At 30.2% G+C, this 24,457-nt stretch overlaps 2 protein-coding genes across 2 annotated transcripts; one reads left to right on the top strand and one right to left on the bottom strand.

The window, feature by feature from the left end:
* Positions 1-4,872: 4,872 nt before the first annotated feature.
* Positions 4,873-8,721, top strand: LOC100794524 (protein trichome birefringence-like 25). Its single transcript, XM_003548443.5, has 3 exons — positions 4,873-5,477; positions 6,204-6,481; positions 7,626-8,721. Exons 1-3 carry the CDS (start codon positions 5,204-5,206, stop codon positions 8,391-8,393), a joined length of 1,320 nt encoding a protein of 439 aa, XP_003548491.1. The 5' UTR covers positions 4,873-5,203; the 3' UTR covers positions 8,394-8,721.
* Positions 8,722-16,641: 7,920 nt separating this feature from the next.
* WRKY60 (WRKY transcription factor 60) lies at positions 16,642-19,863 on the bottom strand. The gene is given in 3 exon segments (NM_001251748.2): positions 16,642-17,648; positions 18,964-19,092; positions 19,197-19,863. Coding segments are annotated over 3 exon segments (1,122 nt in total). The 5' UTR covers positions 19,517-19,863; the 3' UTR covers positions 16,642-16,975.
* Positions 19,864-24,457: the final 4,594 nt, after the last annotated feature.

The raw sequence follows: 24,457 nt of genomic DNA, 5'->3' as shown, positions 1-24,457 counted from the left end.
TGTGTTCAACATTCGAGTAGTGCAGCCTGTATAGATGTGAGTGACTATGGGATTATGTATGGATGTAACTACTTTAAAGTAAGCAACTCATTCTAGAGGGTAAAGTAATAATAATATCAGTTAATGAGAAAATTAATGATTGATACTATATGCACATGCATAAATAAAACCATTGTAAAGTAATTTTCTAATCAATGACTGAGATTATTTACTTTACCCTCCAAGATGAGTTGTTCAACTTAGAAGAACCAAATCTCAGTGTTGAAAATTGGCATGGATTAACAAAGTGAAAATCCAACAAAATTGAGTTGGTAGGTGGTTCCCCGTAGGGCCAGGAGTTGAGTGCAAATTTCTAAGAGATGTAATTGGGCAAAGAAATGATTGGGGAATGAGGGTAGACTACAAAAGCAGCAAGACAAGTTTGTCACAAATCACACCATGCTATGCCTTGCTGTGTTTCATGACTAGGCCAGCTCTAATGCTTTGGAGGTGGATTCCTCACGACCTGCTTCTGCTTTACTCATAAGCCATTCTACCCCTTTTGGAAACAAACATGCAAGTGTATAAGGATGGAAATAGCACCTCAGTCCTTTTAATGGCTCGATTCATTTAGCAAAACTGTTTCACTAAAAAAAAATTAATCTTTTTAGTTAAATAGGTTAGACCATAAACCTTAAAAAAAAAACTATTAAATCTCACGGACTAACTTATTTAATAACAATTATTTTTAATAAAAATATTATTATTATTATTATTATTATTTGAATATATAACATTATAATTATTTCAATGAAATTATAAAATTATTTTAAGGATTTGACAATTTGAATTATTTTAATATTTGAAATATGTTAATTCCTATAAGTATAAATAGGTATTGAGAATAATAATTATTTTCTTTTAGTGAGATTTAAAAGATTTTAGTAGCCTATTAGGTATAATATTTGTAGGCGACAAGTTTTGGCCACATCTTGTTATTTAAAATTGTCTCATTATTTTTAATAAAAATCTTTAGTTTTGTTAAATAAAAAAATAAATAAGAATACAACACATTGAATTTTGGGTAACAAAGAAATAACATATTAGTCATTACTTTATATTCTAATATTTCACTGCATAATAATTTTATTATTATACAATAATTTTTCACATCTGAAACAAACCTTTAAATAGGCTAACATGCTTGGTTGTTAGAACTGGACTAGACCAACTGAACCAATGGCTTTTTTGATTGGTTTAACCCCCAAAATCAGTGTACAATTGAACCAATCATGCACTAGAGAAACTAGTAAAGAATCAGAAAAACCACTAAAAATGGTGGTTGGACTGGTTTTGACATTTCAACAAAAATCATATTTTATTTTTTTATTTTTTTTAATTGATTTTATTTGTTATTGTTGAACTTAAAATATTATGATGCATTAAATTTACTTTTGTATATAACTTACTTTTGTTATATGCTATGACTTGATATACTTTGAAGTGAAATTTAACTTTAAACATTATAATTTTATGCATATCATGTTTTTTATGTTTAATATATTATATACTTTAAAAAAAATGTATTTTATTGAAACCGGTTTGATCTCAATTTAACTCCGATTAAACCATTGAACCTTGAATCATTATCTTTATTAATTCAATAATCAGTTCAATTCTAATAACATTATTAATAGGTCATGTCAAACTTATACAATGGTCAGACTTAGGCCTAAAAATAGACCAGGTAACATACCTAAACTTGAGTTATTGAAATATAAAGTGAGTTAGGTTCGACTTAAGTAAAATTTGACTTGACCAGACCTATTTTTATTCCTACACGTATATACTAAATATTAGCTATTTGTTTTAGTGAGTAAAATAAGTAATTTTAATTATTATTAAAAAAATAACATTTGATATTTCAGTACCTCCATGATTTATTTTGTATATGCATGTAAGATTAACCATTTATATTCTAATCAATCACCATGATTTTTATTTTAGTTTCTAAAGTGTGACATGTCTCACTTTAGAAAGGTCATACCCCAAGTTTTCAAACTTTCCAAAATCGTTAATTGAGTTTATTAAGAGCCTTCTAGAGTTGATTAGTATGCTAATGTATCACATGGATGACAAGATGAGACATCCTTATCACAGTATTAACTATTAAGTCCTATATGTTCACACACATAAAAGTATGCACTTTAGGAAAGACGAAAAATAATTGGTATTCAATATTTTGGATTATGTTACAAGCTACCATGAATATAGTCTAGGCAAACACCCATTTTTTCAAGAGGCTTTTTTTCCTCTGTGCTCTTTATATATATCGTTAGGAAAATGCTAATAAGACACTTCTTCTGCATATTTAGTTTTATTTGGTGAAATTGATGTGAGTTGATGAATACTCCCTCCGTTTCAAAACTATTGATGCTAGAGGTTAGTAACCATTAAAGAGTATTTAATAATATAGTTTGTTGTTTGTTGAAGTTCTTTTTTTTAATACATTGTAAATATAGTGTTTCTCGTAAAGATCAAATATAGTTAGTATTTTAAATAGAGGTATACTAGTATGTGAAAATAATAACAATAAAATAATTAATAAAACTTGAAATTCATATAACATCAATAGTTATGAAGAAATGGGATACTCACATAATAAAGAACAGAACTCACATTAGTTCTACTTGGTATAGAGTAAATTTGTTGTTAGTGTTTTTCATATTTTATGTGAATAATTTTAAATTTTAGTAAAATCTTCTTTCTATTTTTTATTAAATAAATAAAATATTAAATATTTATACATATTTAATATATTAAATATATAGATAAAGTATATTTTTGATCTTTCAAATTATATTAAAATATTTGGTTTTAGTCCCTATAAAAATTAAATATATCTTTAGTTGTTACATTTATAAAAAATGGTGTGGATTTAGTATTTCACCAGGGATTAAAATACGTATTTTTGTGTATATGTAAAGATTAAGAACGTATTAAACTTTTATAGGGATTAAAATTAACATTCTAAAATATTTTAAGGGACTGTACCAAAAACATATTTGATCTTAAATATATCTATCTTTTAGTCGATTTATTGTTTTTAATATATTGGAATAATTATTAAAAGAATATTGTAAGAAATTGTATCCTAATTTTGTCCTTATGTTAGTTATTTTAATAATGAAATAAAGACGAAAGGGATGTATGAGCTAGCATAGCTTCGAGCTTTATACGGGTTGTCTTTGGTTATGCAGTGCACGACAGATGAGGAGAAAATAAATATAGACTGAGATAGGATCCTTGTGAAGGGACATGAGAGCCCTATATCTTCCTCTCAATTAGAAGAAGATAAGGTAAGAAATAACATTTGGTCCCTACAATAGGACTCAACTCAATGCTGGCCATTGATGTGTTCATCATGTCATACCAAACTCATAAAATGCTAAAATCCACCGAAAACTTCCTTCTGTAGCTTCAAATTTTTTTTTATTATTTCTGACCACCTTTTATAGTAATTTTCGGTTTTGTTAGTGTTAGTTGTTTGAAGAACTTTGAAGTTTGAACACAAGTGTAGTCGTGACCTCATGAAGTTGCAAAATTTGTGTCATAAACCAAAAATTTAACACCAAGATATGTTATAAACAGTCATGAATCATGATTAATAGGGACTAGCTGTTGAGGAGTATATTTTGATAACTTATTTATTGATAAGGGTCAAATATTTATTAACATTGATTGTTAGATTAAAAAAGTCAATACAATAAACTGAACAGCTACTATGTTAATTGATTATTTAGCTCTTATATATCGGTCTTCATTAAATTTACAAACTACTTCTTCTCTCCAACTGTGCCTTGTTTATAACATTCATTAAAAGTAGGTGACCGTTTCTTATCATATTGGTTTAATCAGGTTAAAGAAACTATTAAATGGACTTCTTTTTTATAAGCAAATCATTAAATGTGGGAAAAAAGAATCGTGGCTGTCATTAGCACCGACATCCAAATAATCCCAAAATATTAAAGAATCTGTGTCCAGACTTTATAGTTTATAATCACAATAAAAGCAAAAGAAAGATACTCTCAAATCACATCGAGAAATTTTTAAGTAATACAAAATCATTATAATCCCAACTAATCTCCAGTATAACTGTATACTGTTATTTTTTTCATAAATTAAAAAACTTAATTAAAAATATATTATACAGTTGGTTGAGATAATAAACATTTAGTAACGTGTTACTATTTTATAATTTTTTCTTGAACATATTCTTTTAAATATTTTTTTTGAATAAAATTTATTAAAAAACACACATTAATTTGTGGTCCCATGTTATATTTTATAAATTTTATTTATAATTTTTAATAAATTTTAAGTAATAATAAAAAGTATGTTAAAGAAATAGAGTGTCTTGTTAAATGCTAACCCCTCAAAGAAAAATTACACAAGAAGCTTCCAGATAATGTACTAGGCTAATAGGTAATAGCACAGAAAGTGTGAAACTGGAAAAGGTAAACAGTTATACCATCTCTGAATAAAGTTGGTGGTTTCATCAATTATATGCACAACCCCTTTGATGTTACTCAACTATAGTCTATTGACATGCAGCGAGTTTCATTCTAAAAAAATAAAAAGTAATGTTGGTAGCCTACAACATCAAACTACTTTTTTCATTCCATTGTGCAATGCATGAGAATGTGTGAGAGAGAGAGAGAGGAGTTACATGTCCAATAAATCATATTTACAAAAAAATATGAATGAATTTACCAACAAAGTACAATGTGAAATTCACCAAAATCATAGTTTCAAGGTAAAAAAATCTGTGAACATCACACGTGCACATGGATTAAAAAAGAGAGCATTCTGTTAGACCAAATGACACAAATTCTTCGCTATCAAAGGAAGTTCACAGATGTTTCTCTTTGTGCAAACTTTTTAAAAGTTTTCCAATTTCTTAAATGATAATATTAATTTATTTTGGTTTTATTTTGACCATTTATGGCTGCCACATGGTACATGTCACATAATATGTTTTTACATCAGCAAAACGTTATTATCCCAACAAGGAGTGTATGCAGAAAACAGGTTCCTTTATTCAATATAATCAGTTGCTTCCATTTCCCTATAATAATTACTCAACAGCACCGTTTCATGAGAAAGTAGCAGCAAAGTTTCTTGTGGTTCCTTTTCCATCTTTTTGCTCTGTTTCTGACACAAGATGGTGAAGAGAGTGAGGTCTGATTCGGGTCCATTGTCTCTGCAAAAGCACAACCATTGGTGTGTGAAGTTAGGAGTTTCAATCTTCTTGGTGGGTCTCGCTTTTCGTCTTCTCTTGTGGGATTCATTCAGTTTCTCATCGGTGGTGGTGGAGACACCTCCTCCTCTGGAAGATGCAAAAGCAGTGTCCCCTGTTTTCTCTTCCTCTGTTCTTCAGGATTCTGATGAGTTTCCAGAAAATGATCAGAAGATTCAGACACAAATCTCTAAGAATGGTAAGGGAATTTTACTTTCCTGTAGTGATTAATTTTTTATTTTTTTAATGAGACCTGCATGAAGTGGAAAAAAAGTCTTGTATGAGCTTCAAAGATGAAATTTTTTGTCTATGGACAAAAACATAAAAAATGTACCAACCAACTGCTTCTTTCCTCTCATTTTTAGTTGCTTGGGACCATTTAGATTTTCTGGCTTTACATGGTTTTTTGTTTCAGTTGGTGGGGTGTCATGGAATGTACCAACTATCCACCAAGGCTTTCTTGTTTCTACATTTTGGGAATTGTTGTTCTTCTTCTTCAAGTCTTCAAATGAGTGTTAAAACAAAAATTCAACTAATATAACTTGTTGATACTTTCCTTCTTGACAAGATTTTAAAAAATGGTTCTGCGACCGCAATTTTGTCCGTAATATCAAGGTTTTGGGGGGTTTATGTGACAATTTATCTGCAATTTTTCGCAATACCGAGGATCGCGACAAAATTACAACTGCGGCTACAATTTAAAACCTTGCTTTATGCTCTACTTGCTTGCAATTAGAACAAGAGTGGGAATTTAATTTAAATGAACATTTTTTATGCCAAATCATATAAAACATTTTGTTCTTCTTTTTCTTAACAAAAAAAGGGAACAATCTTAGAAAAATGTTGAGTAATGTCAAGTGCTTATGTTGGTGCTTAGCCTTTGATGTCAGTGGTAATGTGCATTATTATAAATGTTTAATTGCAGAAAAATGTGATCTTTTTGTGGGAGATTGGGTGCAAGACCTATCTGGGCCAGTGTACACCAATGAGAGCTGCCGTGTGATTGAGCCTCATCAAAATTGTATGAAGAATGGACGTCCTGATTCAGAGTACCTCTACTGGAGGTGGACCCCACGAGACTGTAAATTGCCCAAATTCAATCCCAGAAAGTTTCTCAAACTCATGAGAAACAAATCATTGTCATTCATTGGTGATTCCATCTCCCGCAACCAAGTTCAGTCCCTACTTTGCGTTCTCTCAAAGGTATTGATTGTAAATTTTAGCTCAGTTAACTAGTTTTGCAATTTGATATGATTAGCCTTTTTTGCTAAAAAAGATTTTATTCTTCGTTAGTACTAAGTATATGTACATTACTTGAGTTTCACTCCACTTTCTTTGGCTTGCCATCTTTTAAGAAATCAGTGTGGCATTAAAGGCAAAGATTGTAAATTTTAGCTCAGTTAATCAGTTTGTAAATTTGATACCTCAGTAGGTGTACATGTGTTTCCCTCCACTTTCTTTTGCATGCCTATTTTTAAGAAATAAGTGTGACATTACCTTTCTTAGTTTTTGTTTGTTTAGATTTTGTAAAGGCCAAGATTCCAATAATTTAAAATGGAGTCATGTGATTGCATGATGTTTACTAAGTAGTTCTGTAGTTGCACCTTCATTGTTTATAGAGTGTCTGGTCTATCGATCATGAATCGTCATGGTCAAAATCAATCATCTATTAGTTGTTTTCACTTTATGATTTACAGGCACTAAGGTTCAATAGCTTGCACTGCATGTTATTTTATGCATAATAATATTTTTCATTGAATAAAGCTGTTGATTCCATTTGTGGATGACAGCTGTTGCTTATATTATACGATTGGTCTATAGCCTTCAAGACTCAAACAGTATATACTATTACAGTGTCTTTTTCAAGCATCTTTACCTATCTTGGATATGGAAAGACTTGTCTACGTACACCGTAGATCAAACCTTCAAGATTAGCTTTGAATAACTAGTGTGAAAATGTTGAGATATTACTTTCCAAGATTATAACACTTACTTTAGTGTGTAAAATAAGTTGTGTCCATCACTAAATTACCTATTGCCATTGGATCTTCCTCAATTTGTTGTTGCCATAACTCATAATAAACCATTCTCTTAGTTTTGAGCCAAGAACATTTTTTTTCTTTTAAATGTTTAGGAACAAGGGATTCATTGGTCTCAATACTTGGTCTAACTGATTTTATTGTTCAAATGCTTCTTTCACGAATTGGTATGTGTTGTACTCTTTAGTGCCATTAGATTTGTCCCTACAAACATACCTGGCATAACTATTTGTGGCATCGAGTAGTGTCTGCCTATTTGGTCCTACAAACTGGGTTATTGGATCAAATTCCAATTATTCTATCTGCAGGTGGAACCAGCTGTTGAGATCTACCATGACAAGGAATATAGATCAAAGATATGGAAATTTCGTTCTCACAACTTCACACTCTCAGTAATCTGGACCCCTTTCCTTGTCAAAGCAGCTATATTTGAGGACTTCAATGGAGTTACCTCTTCAGAGATACAGCTTTATCTCGACACACTCGACGAGTGGACCAAACAGTATAAGAATTTTGATTATGTTGTCATTGGTGGTGGAAAATGGTTTCTCAAGACTGCAATCTACCATGAAAACAAAACAGTCATAGGCTGCCACTACTGCCCTGGAAAGAACTTAACAGAGCTGGGATTCGACTACGCGTACCGCAAAGTACTACAAGAAGTTTTCAAGTTCTTCACAAAGTCTAACCACAAAGCCACTGTTCTCTTCAGAACCACCACACCAGACCACTTTGAGAATGGGGAGTGGTTTAGTGGAGGGTATTGCAATAGAACTGTGCCCTTCAAAGAGGGTCAGATACATATGATAGACGTAGATTCCATCATGAGAAGTATTGAACTTGAAGAGTTTGAGAAGGCTGCTTCTCTAGGATCCAAAAGGGTGAACTTGAAACTTTTGGACACAACTCTTCTTTCACTGCTGAGACCAGATGGACATCCTGGACCTTACAGGAAGTTCCAGCCATTTGCAAAAGATAAGAATGCTAAAGTTCAGAATGATTGTCTACATTGGTGTTTGCCAGGACCAATCGACTCATGGAATGACATAATCATGCAAATGCTACTCAATGCTTAATAAACAATAATCTGTCACTGGATCATCAGGGTTTGAAGATGCTTACAAATATGATCATTTGAAATTCAGGATTCTTTGATGCATGGTAGTTTCTTCCAATACCTTTATTAGTTTGCAAAGGACAGATTTATACAACAAAGCCATTAGGTTGAGCTCCGATCTGTACATGGAACTGTATAGCTTAATAAAAGCTTGCCAGACACAAATGTAAACGTAGCACTCAAGTATAAACTCATCTTATGTCCTTTTCACCATAATTTTTGTGAGGCATGTATACCTATTTATTTTTATACTTAGATGAAGAGATAAAGTCACAGGATTGAATAATGCTGAAGCTGGTGTGCTTGGTAAGCTGCAAAGACCAATGCAAATTTCTCTTTTCATGTATTACGGCAAAGTTTCTTGCAACCATTGATTCGTTTCATATGTGTAAATAAAACATGTATGAAATGACATTTTTGTTGCCATATAGCAAACTGAAATTTCATCCTGTAATTTTGTGCTACTTTGTTGAATGACATCCAGTTTTTAAAAAAGACTAGAGCAGGATCAGTAGTACTGCGACCCTATGATGTCCATCCAATTTTGAAATAACAGTAATAGTTTACTGCCACTACTGCCACCCTATGATGTCCCTATAGATGTTTATCAGATATGATACGTATTCAATACAACAATACAATTATTCTGAAGATATATATGATACAATGCATGTAAGCTATATATCTAAATGTCTATAAAAATTCATAAAAACATAAAATATATAATTATTATTTTGCAAATCCAAGTTAAGAACATACTTTTTAGACATTTCTACAAACAATGCAAAAATTATAAATCATTGTCATCATAAATGACTTTCTATCTACAATTAGGAAAAATATCAATCTCACTCCTTTCTTAATATCTTTCAGAGTGGATAGTTTCAATTTTTGTATTCATTAAAGAGCAATGCTTCTATATTTCTACATTATAATGATCATGTTTGATATGTAATTATATTAGATTTTCATAGCTTTTTTATTTTAAAGACTGATACTTTACAAATACACACTGATAAAGTATCGAAGAGGATCAGTATCAAATACGTAATGAAAATGGGTACAAATTTTGTGAAGCAAATGTCTGTATCGATGCTTCATGACAACCACCCTAAATGCCCAATATCCAAAATTGTGTGGGATTTCTGTTTTATAAGACATTTTGGACATCTTAAGCTTGAAGCCAAGTTAATCACATATGCAAGATACAAGCATCAGTCTTACACTTAAATTTTATAAGCCATCTTTATGAATCAATCCAAGCATTAAGCACAGCTAGGTGTGAATTTTGCCATAATAATCCAAAAAGGCAAGCGTTAACAGTAAATATATAGGGATAAACGAAAGAAATGGAAGATTAGAAACCACATTAAGCATTTGCAGTTGACATTGTACAAAAGAGACAAGTAAGGATCTCTGAAGTATGAACCAGTTTTCTAGAACATTGGAAGGTTAGTTCTAAACTGAGGGCCCATGCTCCAGAGTCCAGACTTCATTCAGAAACTCAATCTTATTAACTAGCGAGAGCGTATCTTGCAAAACAGTATACAGAGCTCATAAATCAGGGTTTAAATGACATCAAAACGCAAACTTCTGTTGTCTCTTTTCTCCTACTTGGTAGCAGGCTGATTTTCATAGTTCCTCTCCTCTGGTTGGAGGAATGGATCCTGTAAAGTACAAGTAAATTACATCACTTAATAATATTTTCATTCTTTAAAACAACAACCAGAAAAATGCAACAAAAACAGATCTGAGTGATATAACTCAACCTCTAAATATTAGGACAAACCATTGAGAAAGCAATTCTTACAAATGATTTTTGCTTAGAATTTGGTTTTTGATAGAGTTCAATAGTCTTTGGACTTGGTTGATTCATCTAAGCAACCTCACCTAGTAGGTTACAAGTTGGCTGTTACTATAAATTGGATAGTGCCTTGTTTGGCCAATCACAAAGTGAAATAATGATATCTTTGAGTGGAAAACTTGTCTTCTTTAATTAATTCGATATAATTGATAAAAAAAATCCCTACACAATTTAGCCAGCAATTGGCTCACATTACATACACCAACAAAACACACTCACCAGGGAACACACATGTTACACCTAAGGAAGAGGAAGGACCCCGTGAAGTTCGAACAACAAAAATTCAAGAATGAAACCAAACACGGTTCTCTTGTCTTCCTACGTTATGGCATCTAATAATCCATTTCAAAAACCATAAAGCTAAGTTGATTAATACTTCAGCCCAGTACAAGCTCTTAATCAATCAAAATAACAGAGGGGACTCCACACAAACCCAATTATCAAGCTCAATAATAGGCCTTTAATTCCATTTTTATAAGGATGAATCCCACATCTTCAGGATCAGGAGCAAACAAATTAACATCCATAATCCAATCGGTGGAGGCAATTAACTAAACTTTGTCAAAAATTTCATTTTCATTCAAAAATAAAAATGAATCAAATGAACACAATTAGCTAATGAGAGATAAACACATCAGAGACTAGCGAGATTACAGAAGCAAATCTAAAAAAAAAAAGTAGCAATAATTTCAATAAATTACTGAAGACCCAGATCATAAATCAGCACCCAAATCCGGAAAAATCAATCAAAATCGCAACTTTGGAAAAAACCATGAAGGGGTTGGATTAAGTGCAGAAAGGGAGTGATGGGATTTGGAGAGTGGAAGAAAGAAGCTTACATTCTTGACGAAGATAACGTTGGCGGCGGCGATGGCGACGACTACGCCGCCGAGGATGGTGACCGGGCCGGTAAGGAGACTCCACTTCCGATAGATCATCTTCTTCTTCTTGCTCTGATTCTCTCTCTTTCAGGTTCGTCTTTTCACAAATGAAACGAAATCTGCAATGGAAGCTTAATCACAAATTATGAGTAAACTCTTATGTGACCCCAAACAAGACCATATTTTTATGAGTAAACTCTTATTTTAATTCTGAGTTGCCAGATTTTTACACTTAATCACAAATTACTCACCACCATTCACATAACTTTTAATATAATTTTCATTAAAATCAACAAAATTATAGTATATGATTGAAATTCACAATATAAAATTACTTTATACAATTGACTAATGTATATCTTCTTTTTAATGCCTCAATTTGCGTGAGATAAAGTAGGACTCCCTCTATCCCTAATTTTAAAACACAATTGATGGAAGCAAAAATAAATAAAGCATAATTGATTAATTTATGTTTATTAACAAAATTAGTTAATTTAATTCTTAATATTAAATTTGTTTATATTTATATTTTTTATATTTTTATTTATAAGACTCAATTACTAAAATCATTAACATTAACAAAGGTGATTAATTTAGTTGATAATAATAAATTTGTCATAGATTTATAATTTTTTTATAATTATCTTTGTCATTAATACTCTTCTATTTGTCTTTCAAACAAAATTAATATTCTTTTCTTTTTTAATTGTTTGTTAATACATATTCTTTTTTCTCTTAATTAGAAATATTTTTAGTTTAAAAATAATCAGTACAAGAAATATTATAGATTGAAACTTATAAAAAAAATATTATTTTAAACTTGAGTCTTATAAATAAAAATAAATGAGTAATATTTTTTTAAAAAATTATTCTTAACTTTATTCAAAATCTACTCATCATCTTCAATTACCATATGAGAGAGAAAAATACAATATAGAGTATTGTAGTGTATATAAATTTAGTTCATGTATGCCATACACTCGGACACTCATGCACGAGAATGAACACCAAATATTGATTCATGATCAATTTTTCCTTTTTTTTAATTTTTTTTATTTGTAGGAATTAAACATAATATCAAATGATTTATAACACTTACATATTCTACTCAATCAATTGAGTATGATGCTTCAACTTTAGTAAATTTGTTTTAGTTTCCCTGTCTTCCCTAGGCTTTAGCCCTTCTTGCTCAGAAATAAAAAATGAAAATCAAATATTAAAAATAATTTTTCCTTTTTTCACAATCCAAAAATAAATTATTAGATAACTTTTTCTACAACAAATAAAAATAGAAAAGGGAGGTATATTAATAATTAAAGGGAGGTATGTTTAATAACTGCCCATAAGAAGCCCAATAAGGCCCAGTCCATCAATTACAAAGACCAAAATGCACACCTCCCAAAAGAAGTTAAATGCCCCTTCTTTCTTTTGTCTTCTTCCTTTAGTAACGTGCATCCACCCTCCACCCTTCATCCTCTCCTCCAACATCGTCTAATAACACCTCAGACATCACCATTGCGCCACACCAATAAAAAAAAATCACAAATCTAAAGCTTCTCATGTTGACTATTTCAAAAAAAAATATTATTCTAAAATACATATATATTTGAGAACAACCATTCTAAAATAGAAAAAATTATTTCCGAAAGACTATTTTGGAATAAATTTTTTTCTATTCTAGAATATAAATACACTTACAAAACAACTATTTCATAATAGAAGAAATTCTATTCTAGAATAGTTATTTTAAAATAATTTTTTATCACCTTATTTCAAAATAGTTATTTCAAAAAATAATTTTTAATTTTTGGAATAATTTTAAAATATTTATTTTTATTTTAAAATGATCATTTTGAAAAATAAAAATTACTTTCCAAAATCACCGTTCTGGAATAAAAGTTATTTTTGTTCCCATACGTAAAATGAAAAGTGCATGATAAAGTTGACAGATGCAAGATTCAAATCACTGCATTTTAATATCTTCATTTTTTATATTGTTTTCTATTTTTTTTAATGTGTTTACTTGTTGTTTTTTTAAAGAATTAATTAACTTTTTTCATATGAATTGCATTTGGTTAAATCATTATTTTGAGCTATACGATATTCAGTTATTTTATTTCTCCATTTTTGTGGTACTAAGCTGGACCATCTATTTTTAGATAAGTTGTATTAATAATAATTCTTTAACTAATTTGTCCATTGATTTATTGTAATCTTCATTTTCTCTGGCCAGAAGAAAAAATAGGTTAATTGTGTGTGCACTTAGGTAATTATTATTTTATTTTTATATCCTTATTTTTTTTTTTGAGGTTTCCTTTTCTTATTATTACTATCCCCTTTTTTCAAATATTTTTATTATGCAAAATATTCTTTTTATATAAAAATTGTATAAACTCAATTTTAGAAAGTAAACAAAAAATCAAAAACAAATGTTTGGAACCTCGTATGCATTTGTTTCTCGAACTTGGAGCTAGTATTTTTCCCACAACGATTTCGATAATTTTGACACAGAGTGCCACATGAATCAACAAGACATCCTTTATCTCTGTCATGTAAACATCGTACCAAAAGTAGCAGATGAAGACAAACCTTAATTAGCTGGAACTTCCTCTTGTAACAGACAATTAATCTCTCATGAATTCGAAAAAAATCTCCATATATTTGCACAAGGCGACAAAATATCTTGGACTAAACTAACCAGAATTTGACACCCCACAAAAATACATTTAGAACATTTTTAAAGAACAAATTAAAATTTTCGTACGTATAATTTTTATTTTATTTTAAACATAGTACAATATTTTTTTTTTTGGACTGAAGATCAATAGTTTTTCTATTAATTAGTTCTTTCTCTTAAATGTAATTTTGAAATAGTCTCTGGTTTTCAGCTGTCAATTTTTTTTTTTTATCATATTACTGTTCGTTAGCTAACCCAATGTTTGCTTCTCTGTCTAGTAGGCACTCCTTCAGATAGTTCATTTTTTAAATAGTAGTAGAACATATAGTAGACGCTCTAGATCTTTTATTCTAGGATGTGTTCCTTTCTTCTATGTATACGTTTCTTTTATTTATTGCTCTTCATTTTAATATTATTATTTTTTCATTGGAGACTAAATTAATAGTTGCAGTTGCTATAACGAAAACATGCTGTAAATTGGAAGTGTAAGAACTTATTTAAATTGAAAAACCATAACGGGATAAGATTGAAAATGAGTAAAAACTGTGGAGATTAAGACCTTTTTTCTATGAAAATGAGTAAAGGAATGGAAAAATAAACGATTTAGTTATTATTCAATTCTTTGTGCTGACTAAAAATATGTTAACATTAAACGTGGTCTTTTGAAAAAGACGAAGCAATTCAGACAAAATAAAGAGTTATCTTCTGTTGTGCAACTTTCCACAAATAAACCAAAAAATAAGTCAAGTTCTGAATTCACATAGTAAATAATTGATTAATTGTGTTCGGTACCAAGATAATACAGATTTGCACTAGTGCTTTCATTCCGAGTCATAGTTCCCACAGAAAGAGACAAAAATCATCGTGCCACATTAGTTGGCATGACTTGAGTCAAATTGATTTTTTTTTTTTTAATTTTTATGTGGTCAGACATTGACATAAGGGGTGGCATATTATTTTCATCACCTCTGTAACCCCCTCTTGTCCCTGTGTCCCGTAAAATGAGAATAAGGTTAATGCTTATTCACCAAGGTTAACAAACATTGTACTATAGGATTCAGAGTAGCCTGATTTGTTGGGAATTAAGACAATCCACAAATATTCTAAACGATAGACGAGGTTTGAGAGCCAGATTCATACAAATCTCCATTTATCCTTTATGCATTTGTTTCCTTGTGAGGAATTAGGATTCCATTTAGCCTTTTAGAGTTAAGACGATTGTCGTAACTTGATGAATAATAGTTGTGGTCCCAATTCTAATAAAAACACAATATGCAGCTGTTTTTACTCAAAGAATGCATAATTGAGTATGTATCTGAAATCTGTCAGTAAGCAGTAGGCCTGATACGAACAGAAGACTAAGCTACTCTATGCTATTCGACACAAACAGGTAATTTCATAATTCTTTCTTGCTTCTATTATTCATTTCTATGGTATTTATAGCATCTTCTCCAGAAAGATAAGAATTGCCACTCAAAAGGCCAACCAAAGAAAAGACAAAAAGCAACATAATGATAATTATCCTAATAACAGAATTGTAGAAATATCCTAAGTTTGTTGTAATGGATTTCTGAGTGGAATTGCTGAATGGTTCCAGCACTACACCTGGTCCTCAAGGTAACTGGGCCTCTTGTGTTCTCTTGGGCCTGGTAGGTTTTGAGGTGGGGCACTCGTACATGCACCCAGCGAAATTTTTGGTACACCTAGTAATTTTGTATTTTTCTAATTTTGTCTTTTCATCCGTATGAGTCATACAAGCAAGAATTAAATCTGTGACTTTCAGGTTATTAGCACAATGCTATAACCAACTGAACTAATGAGTCAATTACATTATAAAATAAATAATATTGCTAAACATAACACTAAAATTTCTAATGTATATTTAATGCGCAGGTAAATTTAAATAATAAATTGTGACAATTAATTTTGATATAAATCATACGAATTATTTAATCAGTATATTTTTTTATAAATAAAAATTATTTACTATTACAAAATTTAATATATATTAAATTTTGTAATAGTAAAAAAAATTAATGCACAAATGAGTAATTTAACATATTAATAATTTTAAAAAATAAAACTAAGAAATTTAAAAAAAATAACAAAAAAACAATACAAATGAACTTCATCCGTATGGTTTATATAGATGAAGTTCATCCGTATAAAGCATACGAATGAAGTTCATACGGATCAACTTGATCCGTATGTTTTATACAGATAAACTTCATACTTACGGATCAACTTCATTCATATAATTCATACAAATCAAGTTGATTCGTATGTGAAAATCTGCTTACGAATCACCACTCAGTCAGAAAAAGCAACTTAAAAAGGAATAACAAGCCAAGGGCATTTTGGGCATTAATAAAAATGTTGGGTGCACCATGAATACTGTTGGGTGCACCTAGCAACACCCCTATCTGTCAATCACTAGTAGGCCATTATTCATAATGGTGCATTGATTATAATTAAGGTTTAAAATTGTCGTTGCAGTTGCGATTTTGTCACGATCTTTACTGTTGCAAGAAATTATTCTCGGCTACTGTCGATGCAGTTGCAATTACAGTGATTCTAAAAACCTTAACATGTTGGCCGAAATTTCGATCATGGACCAATTTTCAAAATCTTGATCATAATTTTAGACAAAATTCATTTATTTCACAATTTGTTGCTGTGTTTGAGCCAAGATACATGACTATGTTACAACTGAAGTGAGAAACCACACGAGACTGAGCATGTTTGGAAATCCGGTGCGGAATGACTTTTGAGTCAAAAATAATTATGCTAAAAGATTAGAACTCTTTTGATTTCATTTTACTTTTATCCATAAGATCTACATTGGAACGCGCATTACAACAATTTCCATTGCAAACCAAACATGCACCAAATTAAGCTACAACCTACAAATTATTTTCACATTGCAGCCTAGGTACATGAAAACTCTCTTAATTAGCACAAGAGGGAAGTTTTTCATTGTCTTCATTTATGGACATGATCTATGGTGATTATTATAGACTTCCTTCCCTCGGTTATGGTGCTAGTCAGGATCTACAAAACTCACAGTTAATCCGCATAGAAATCACATATGCTGTAAACTTAGAAGTGGGGACAATTTATTAAGTGCAAAGTTCCATGGTGCTCAAAGGGAAATCTGTGTCGAAATCGATCTTATCGAAAAAGAAATCAAGGTCCATTATTGGTGAATTGGTGACTGAAGTTGGTGCTGAAACTATATCAGTGATATCAGACCCTGAGCTTTGCACACTTTGGCCTAGTCCAGTGCTCCCCCAGTGGCAGAAAGTGTTTGATTCTATATCTGAAGTTGTTGGAGATATGAAGGCAGGAGAGAAGCTTTCCATTAAGTTGTTCTCAATCATGGTGTATGAGAATATGCTGCTGTTGTTGTCGTCCCCATTTTCTGACCCTACTATTGATGGAGAAGAAAAGCAAAATGATGGGAATATGCCCTCCTTGTGGTCGATGTCCTCTATTTTAACTTCAAGACCTGATGATGATCCAAATGTGAAAAATGTCTCTGGTGGTTGTTGTTCTATTTTCTCTTGCCGTGGTTGATTCTTAATTTGATGGGTTTGGTGCTTATTTTCTCCCAACAAGTTCACCTTTGTCTTTGATGGGGGTATCACTGTTTTGTTTAAGTGACTTGCTTGGGTGCATGTGTGTCTTCCTTTGTAGGTTATTTCACATATCATTGGGTCTTCATCTGACTTTTGCACCTGCTTTGTGGCCAGACATCCTTGTACATTTCTATATGTGCATCTGTAATATCCTCTGCAATGCAAAACCACTGTTTGTCAGAAAAAAAAATGACCACGGATTGCTTCAATATAAAATGCTACTTCAGTAATTAGAATATATAAGGAGAATGGCACAATGCCCTTTTTTATATGCTGATGATATAGGGAACATCAAAACTAATATTATTGAACAGCTTTTGTATTCTTTTTAGTAGTAGCTTCAAAGATTATATTGACCTGTAGTGTATGGCTGTATGCTAAAAATATAAATAATAAAGAAATATCAAAGAGAAATTACTAAATAGTATGAAATAATTACATATGTACAATTTTGATCAATCTCTATGTAGTAGGTATTCAATTTATAAAAAATGATTAATAATCTCTATTATATATCGTATAAATGTTAATGTTTACTATAATAATTTTGGATCATTTAGTGCATGTTTGGAAATGCATTAGAATCATGTTGAATGGAAAAAAAAATACACTTTCTGATACAAAAATTACAAAGCAGAAAAATAATTACTTTCGGGTTGCGTTTAAGAGAACTCAGACACATTTAGTGTGTGTTTGTATAAAAGTTACACCAAACTTAACTCCCCTTGCTTCTCATTTCTACATTGGAAAGTGGAAAACTCCCGTTCAACGAAGTTTGGATGGTTTTCCAAACACATCCTTAATAATTTATCCATATGTTAAAGCCGTATTTTAATCTGTCCCCCTATTCTACTACAATTGTGAATTCGGCTTGCACATAACTGTTTTTAATGCTAAATAAAATGGGTAACTGACCTGCCACACCCTTTAAGACCATCATGCTAAATAAACAAACAATTTCCACAACTTGATAAGATTGCCAGATTTTTCTAATGTACTAATGCATCCCTTCTATATTGCAGGACACATACCGGAGCCTCAGAATTAATGACACTTTGTGCATTTATTAAAAAGCTGCAATTGTAGTGAATTCAATCTAGCTAACGTTGTCCTTTAGATAAGTTTTACTTGTCTTTTTATAAAAAGCACTTTTGTCCTCACTCACTCCATTGGCTGAAAAGTGATAAAAGTTACAACGAGGGAACATGAGCTAGGCGTGCCAAAATTTGTTATTATTATTTATTTCCCTCTTTAGACTCCATTGGCCAATGATTTTTTGTTATTTTTGTTTGAGGGGTGCCTACCTATGGCCTTTGGCAGTAACTCCAGTAATAGTTTATCAAAAAGGCTATATAGATGAACCTTTCTTTAATTTCAGTCATATTCAAATACCAAATTATGCAAATTTTCCCTTATGGTAAAAAAACTTCAATTATGCATATTTGAGGCAAAAAAACCCAAATTTTTACCTTGGAAACTTAGCTCCGAGAATATCCTTCTGTCCATATTTTCTCCAACTATAGCCATCATCCAGAGATCCTTCATGCGCCGTTCCCAAGCACACCTTCACTTGTTCTGTGCACGTTGACATGGTCTTTCTGCACAAATTCAAAGAACCCCAAATTGAAATCAGACCATTAACTTTCTCACCCCATGTTCAAAAGAAACAATACTTTTTTGAAAAAAGAACTTTTGACGTTACCTTTTCTTAAAGACATCTTTGTTCTTAATCTCAGGCTCCATGACCTCACTTTTGGGGCTACCATTTGTGAAAGAACAAGGGGAATCCATCATGCTGCCATTAATGTTGGCCTTACTTTCTCCTACATTAGCCTTGCAATTCAGCATGGCAAGTGCTTTCTCATAGGTGGAAAGTATTTTCTCAATTAGGACTTCATTTGTTTCATGAGAAGATGATGATGATAATGAGACTAGATGGTCACAAAGCTGCTTTGCTAGCTCCTTCCCTTGCATTAACTCATCAATGAGACCAACTAGTTCACACTTCATATTCTCTTCCATTGGTGAAGATGGACTAATAACAAGAAGAAAGGCTTACACTTTTGGATTTGAGTTGCTGCTAAGGCTTCTCTTAGCCTAAGATATATCTATAGTGTTGCTGAATTGCCAAAAATCGTAGGACTCATAAACTATAAGCTCATGAAGAACAAGGATTTTTGAAAACTATACGTTAGGAAATTATCCAAGTGGAGTAGGACAAGTGGTGAAATATGATGAAATGCCAAATGGATCATCAATGGGGAAATTGACGGTGAATTATGGTATGCTAAGTGGAGGGGGGATATAAGGGATTGGTGATAGAGACAGTGTGGAGGTGTGAATCAAATAGAAGGGAAGAGAATGGTTTTTCTTAACAAAGAAGGTGAGAGGAAGGGGGGATTTAAAGGGTGAGAAAAGAGAAGGAAAAAGAGGTGAATTTGACTGCCCCAAAAACAAGCGAGTTTTCCACATTTGTGGGTCCCTCAGAATTAAGATTATGGCTTTAACATATCAATTAGAATAAATAATCTCTCGTGAGAGAAAAAAAAGTAAAAGAGAAGAGTAATTCTAATTCATGAATATGCTGGTTGAATTATTGACCACTTCAAATGAGTATGAAATGTCCCACATCGACCCATTGGATGGGTATAGAAAAGCACACACAAACGGTGGGGGAGAGCAACAACGCGGAAAAGGGGTCGAATATTCTTCCTTGCACTTGCATCTCATATTTTAAAATTTTTTCAATACATTTAATTATTAAAGAATGCTGAGCACACTTTTTTTCATTCTCGAGATTCCTCAAAACTCTTTCTATTTATACGATTGATTAAAATTTATTATAAATCATTAATTTTAATAAGTTTTATTTTTTTATTAATATAAATCAACAGATAAAATTATTAAATGAAAAATAAAATTTATCAAAAATAAGAGATTTTTAATAAATTATAATCAATTATAAAAAGAATGCTAGAGAAAATATGTCAGAAGTTAATTATTTTATATTTCTGCTACTCTCCCATGCACTCTCTTTGTCTTTGTTGAATTATGTTTATGTTTATTAACTGTTAATATTAAATTGCACTCATTATAGTATTACTGAACAACAAGGAAACTGAGGTGAAGAGTTGGCGTACTGTGCAACACTTTGCTTACGTTGATGTTGATAGTTATACAGTGTGAGCCACCAATCAAAAAGCTTGGTTTGGTGGTGTCTTGTTCTATACGCGGTATAAGCAGAGTTCCCAGTAATTAATTCTTTAGTTAATTTAATGATATTAATCCCAAGGGCAGTATTTATTAATTATTAAATTTTTTGCATGAATCTCATCTCATTTTATTTTATTTTAACTTGGGAGTGTAGAATGAAATAACAACCACTCATATAATTGTGATTTTTAGTTGACAAATTTTATCCATGGAACATTGAAAACCCTTGCTTTACTTTGTTAGTCCAGTAAAATTAAAGTCTTACCTAGCAGCCATAACAATTTCTGAAGGCTAACAGGCATAGTTTTTTAAACATGTTTTTTTATTTATTATTATTATAATGGAGAAAAGGCAAAAGGGGAAAAATAGAAATGGTGCTAGTTTATGCATAAAAAGCACTTGCATATTGATGTGCTTGGTTATTTGATAATGTTATTCATAATCGGTGTTATTTGATTATGTATTGGCCATGTGGCTAGTTATTATTCCCACGATTACGCATTTACGATACATTATGGCCCTTATAATGATGGGTATCACTATCACTATCATTTACGTTATTGCATCAATATGCTAATGATGTACATGTTACCGAGAGGAGAGATGTTGGTATATGTTACCCATGGCCATGGGTAACATTATAGCCGTCCGTGTTAAGGAATGAGACTTTAATTTCTTGTAGGATTGAGATTTATTTGATTAAAGGACTGATTTTTCTTAATAGATGATTATATATGTATATATCATTAATGTATTATACTAATCATATCTCTAGTATAAACTTAAAATATGAATATTCAATTTTTAACTGTTTAGAACATGTTTGGGATAACTTACAATTTCAAATTTCAGCATTTTTTTTAGAAAAACAAAGTATTCTCAAAATAAGCTGGATGTTTCGGATCCTAATTTAAACTTAGAAAGAAAAAAAAAACTTTTTAAATTCTTTTTACGAAGCTGAAAATTTATAGTATATGATTATTTTTCAACAATTTTTTTAAGTTGTTTTCATATTCTTTTGCTGTGTAAAATCTGATTTTTTGTTGCTAACCAAAATTAATTATTTTAAATTACTTTTCAACAAATTTATCCAAAAAAATATGAATTATGCTTATAATTAATTCTAGAATATAATCGATTATATTGAAATAATCTAATTTTTATGGTTGTTCCAAATTCTCAATAAATAAAAAAATAGTGTAGACTTTTTTTGCATGGATAGTGTGCAAATTTTTGCCATTATGGATAGTCGATAAGTCATTTGACAATAAATTAAGGATTTAATATTTTGATTATCAAATTTTATTAAAGTGTTGAATTGGATCCTTTATTTAAAAAAAAACTTTAATTAAGTTCTTAAATTTTTTAAAATGATAATGTTGTTGGAAATATTTTTTTTATTGACGTTAGTCTAAATTGACAAAAAATGACAATGCTAATATATTTTTAAAAATTTGAAAACTCAGAGCTTTTAAAAATATGAGGATTGAATTAAAATACTTTAGTAAAACTTGAAGAAGAAATTGAATATTAAGCCTAAAGTAAGGCGTGAAGATATTCAAGCTGCAAATATGTGTTATAACTGGATGTATGATACTCTCTAAGACTGAATGTCTTTCTTCAAAATGATTCACGTGATTACTAAATAATTGTACAAGAAAATTAGCCAGCATGCAACTCAAGTTAATATTTCTTAAAATGTCAAGACATTAATTAACTAAGTTTTCAATATAATATAAATAGGCAAATACCAACTTGCCATTAATTTTCAATATTAATATAAATCATGCAAGTTAGTTTTAAACAGTTTTTTAGAATTTAAAAAGGTATAACAAATGTGTTAACAACAAAAAAAAGTCAAATGATTAAATTGTTAGTATGTTTATTTATTTTTACAATGATCGAGTTGACATTAATTTCTTAAACTGTCAGTATTACATTAAATTTTCAATATAAAATAAATAATACTGTAGACTTTATTTGCATAAATATTAGGCAGCCAACTTCCAACTTAAACGTAGTCGATAATTTCTTTATGAAAAAAAAGAGTGGTATAACATACATAGTCTACATGTACATGTCATTTGACAATACATCGTATAATTAAATTGCATAACTCAAAATGTAAACAACTAAACATTGAACGTAAAAATTATTTTATGACATGTAGATATTCAAGCTGCAAAAAAATTGAAAAGTACTCTAGTTGTATGTTTATTTTTATTTTTTTACAATATTAGTTGTATGTTATATATATATATATATATGATCAATCAAGTCAATAAGTAATTCAGTCATTGAATCTCTGAATCATTGACCTAGTTTTGATTAAGTCAATGATCGAATTAATTTTCACAACACTAATTGATACAGTGGTGTAAGGTTTTACTATACTCAAGTGAGTAACAATAATCTATTTGATGCAAGAACTTATGATTAATTTTTACTAAGACAATCATGCAGTGCCAGCTAAACTAATTTCTAATATAATGGATTGAGAGACCCGAAACTTAGAATAAAAATACAGAAATCTATTTAAAAATTTAATAAACTATAAATACATTAAAAAAAGATTAATATCACTGTTTAAATAGTGTGATTTGTAACATAAATTCAATAACAAGTGCAAAACAGAACATGAATATTGTAGCCGCCGAACACTAACCTGCGGCTGTTTAGTCCTAAGTCAATGGTTTGGTTTCTCCGTTTTAGCATTCCATATTTACGTTATTTTCTTGTAAACGCGTTGGCACACTTCAACTTATATGATGCAGAGGTTAATTAATTTCTATATTCTAGAAAGACAACGCGGACAATCTTTCATTCAGAGAAACTAGCTAAGAAACGAACAAATAAAAGATATAATAGTAACGTCCTAAAAAAAAAAGATTATCATATTATACTTTTTACATTATTGTACGAATTCTTAGTCTATTTAGTCTTACGACTTTCAAGATAAGTATTTTATTTCTTATTTTTATGTATTTTTAATTAAATCTCTTAATTTATCATATTCGTATGTGTATACGTATAAAATTCAATAAAAAAATTATATTAATTATTTTAATTGGTCTGTGTAATTAATGTCCAAATTACCTTATAATAAAGATAAGAGAGAGTAACTATTATTAATAAGGACAGTCTAATCTTGCTATCGTGCAAAGTTGGTTTTACATTTTTTTATTAGCTTTTTTTGGCTTTTTAATGAACTAATGCTCCCTTATATTTTCAATGTCTTTATACTTACAAATTTACTCCATGACATGAAAAAAAAAACAATCTCCAAGAAAAAAGTGTTTGCGTTTATTAACTTCAAAACTTTGAATTAATTAACAAAGTGATTTTTGAATTTTTATTATTTACAAATTATTATTAAACTAACTTTTTTAACCAAAGTAATTTTATGCAAACTAAATTAATTTACATAATATTTTTTTATTTTATAAATATAATTTTCGTTAAATCAAATAACTAGTTTAAAAAAAGTAAATTTTGAAAAAAAAATTATCAAACAAATTTTAATTTAAAATGATCTTTCCAGCCAAAAAATGAAAAATTGCAACCAGTCCTTATTTTTCTTTAAAAAATTATTTTTATTTTAATTTAAAAATAGATTTTAAGTAGAAAAAAAACTGAACCTAACAAGAAATTATTTACCTCACTTTAATTTTTGTGTTTCTTTCCTATGATTAAGTGTTTGATTTTTCATTTACATGCCTCCAATAAACGTTTCAACATAATTTATCACTC

Source organism: Glycine max, chromosome 16, assembly GCF_000004515.6.
Source record: "Glycine max cultivar Williams 82 chromosome 16, Glycine_max_v4.0, whole genome shotgun sequence".
Lineage (NCBI taxonomy): Eukaryota > Viridiplantae > Streptophyta > Magnoliopsida > Fabales > Fabaceae > Glycine > Glycine max.
The sequence above is the reverse complement of the archived record's forward strand: the minus strand, read 5'-3'. Positions and strand labels throughout refer to the sequence as shown.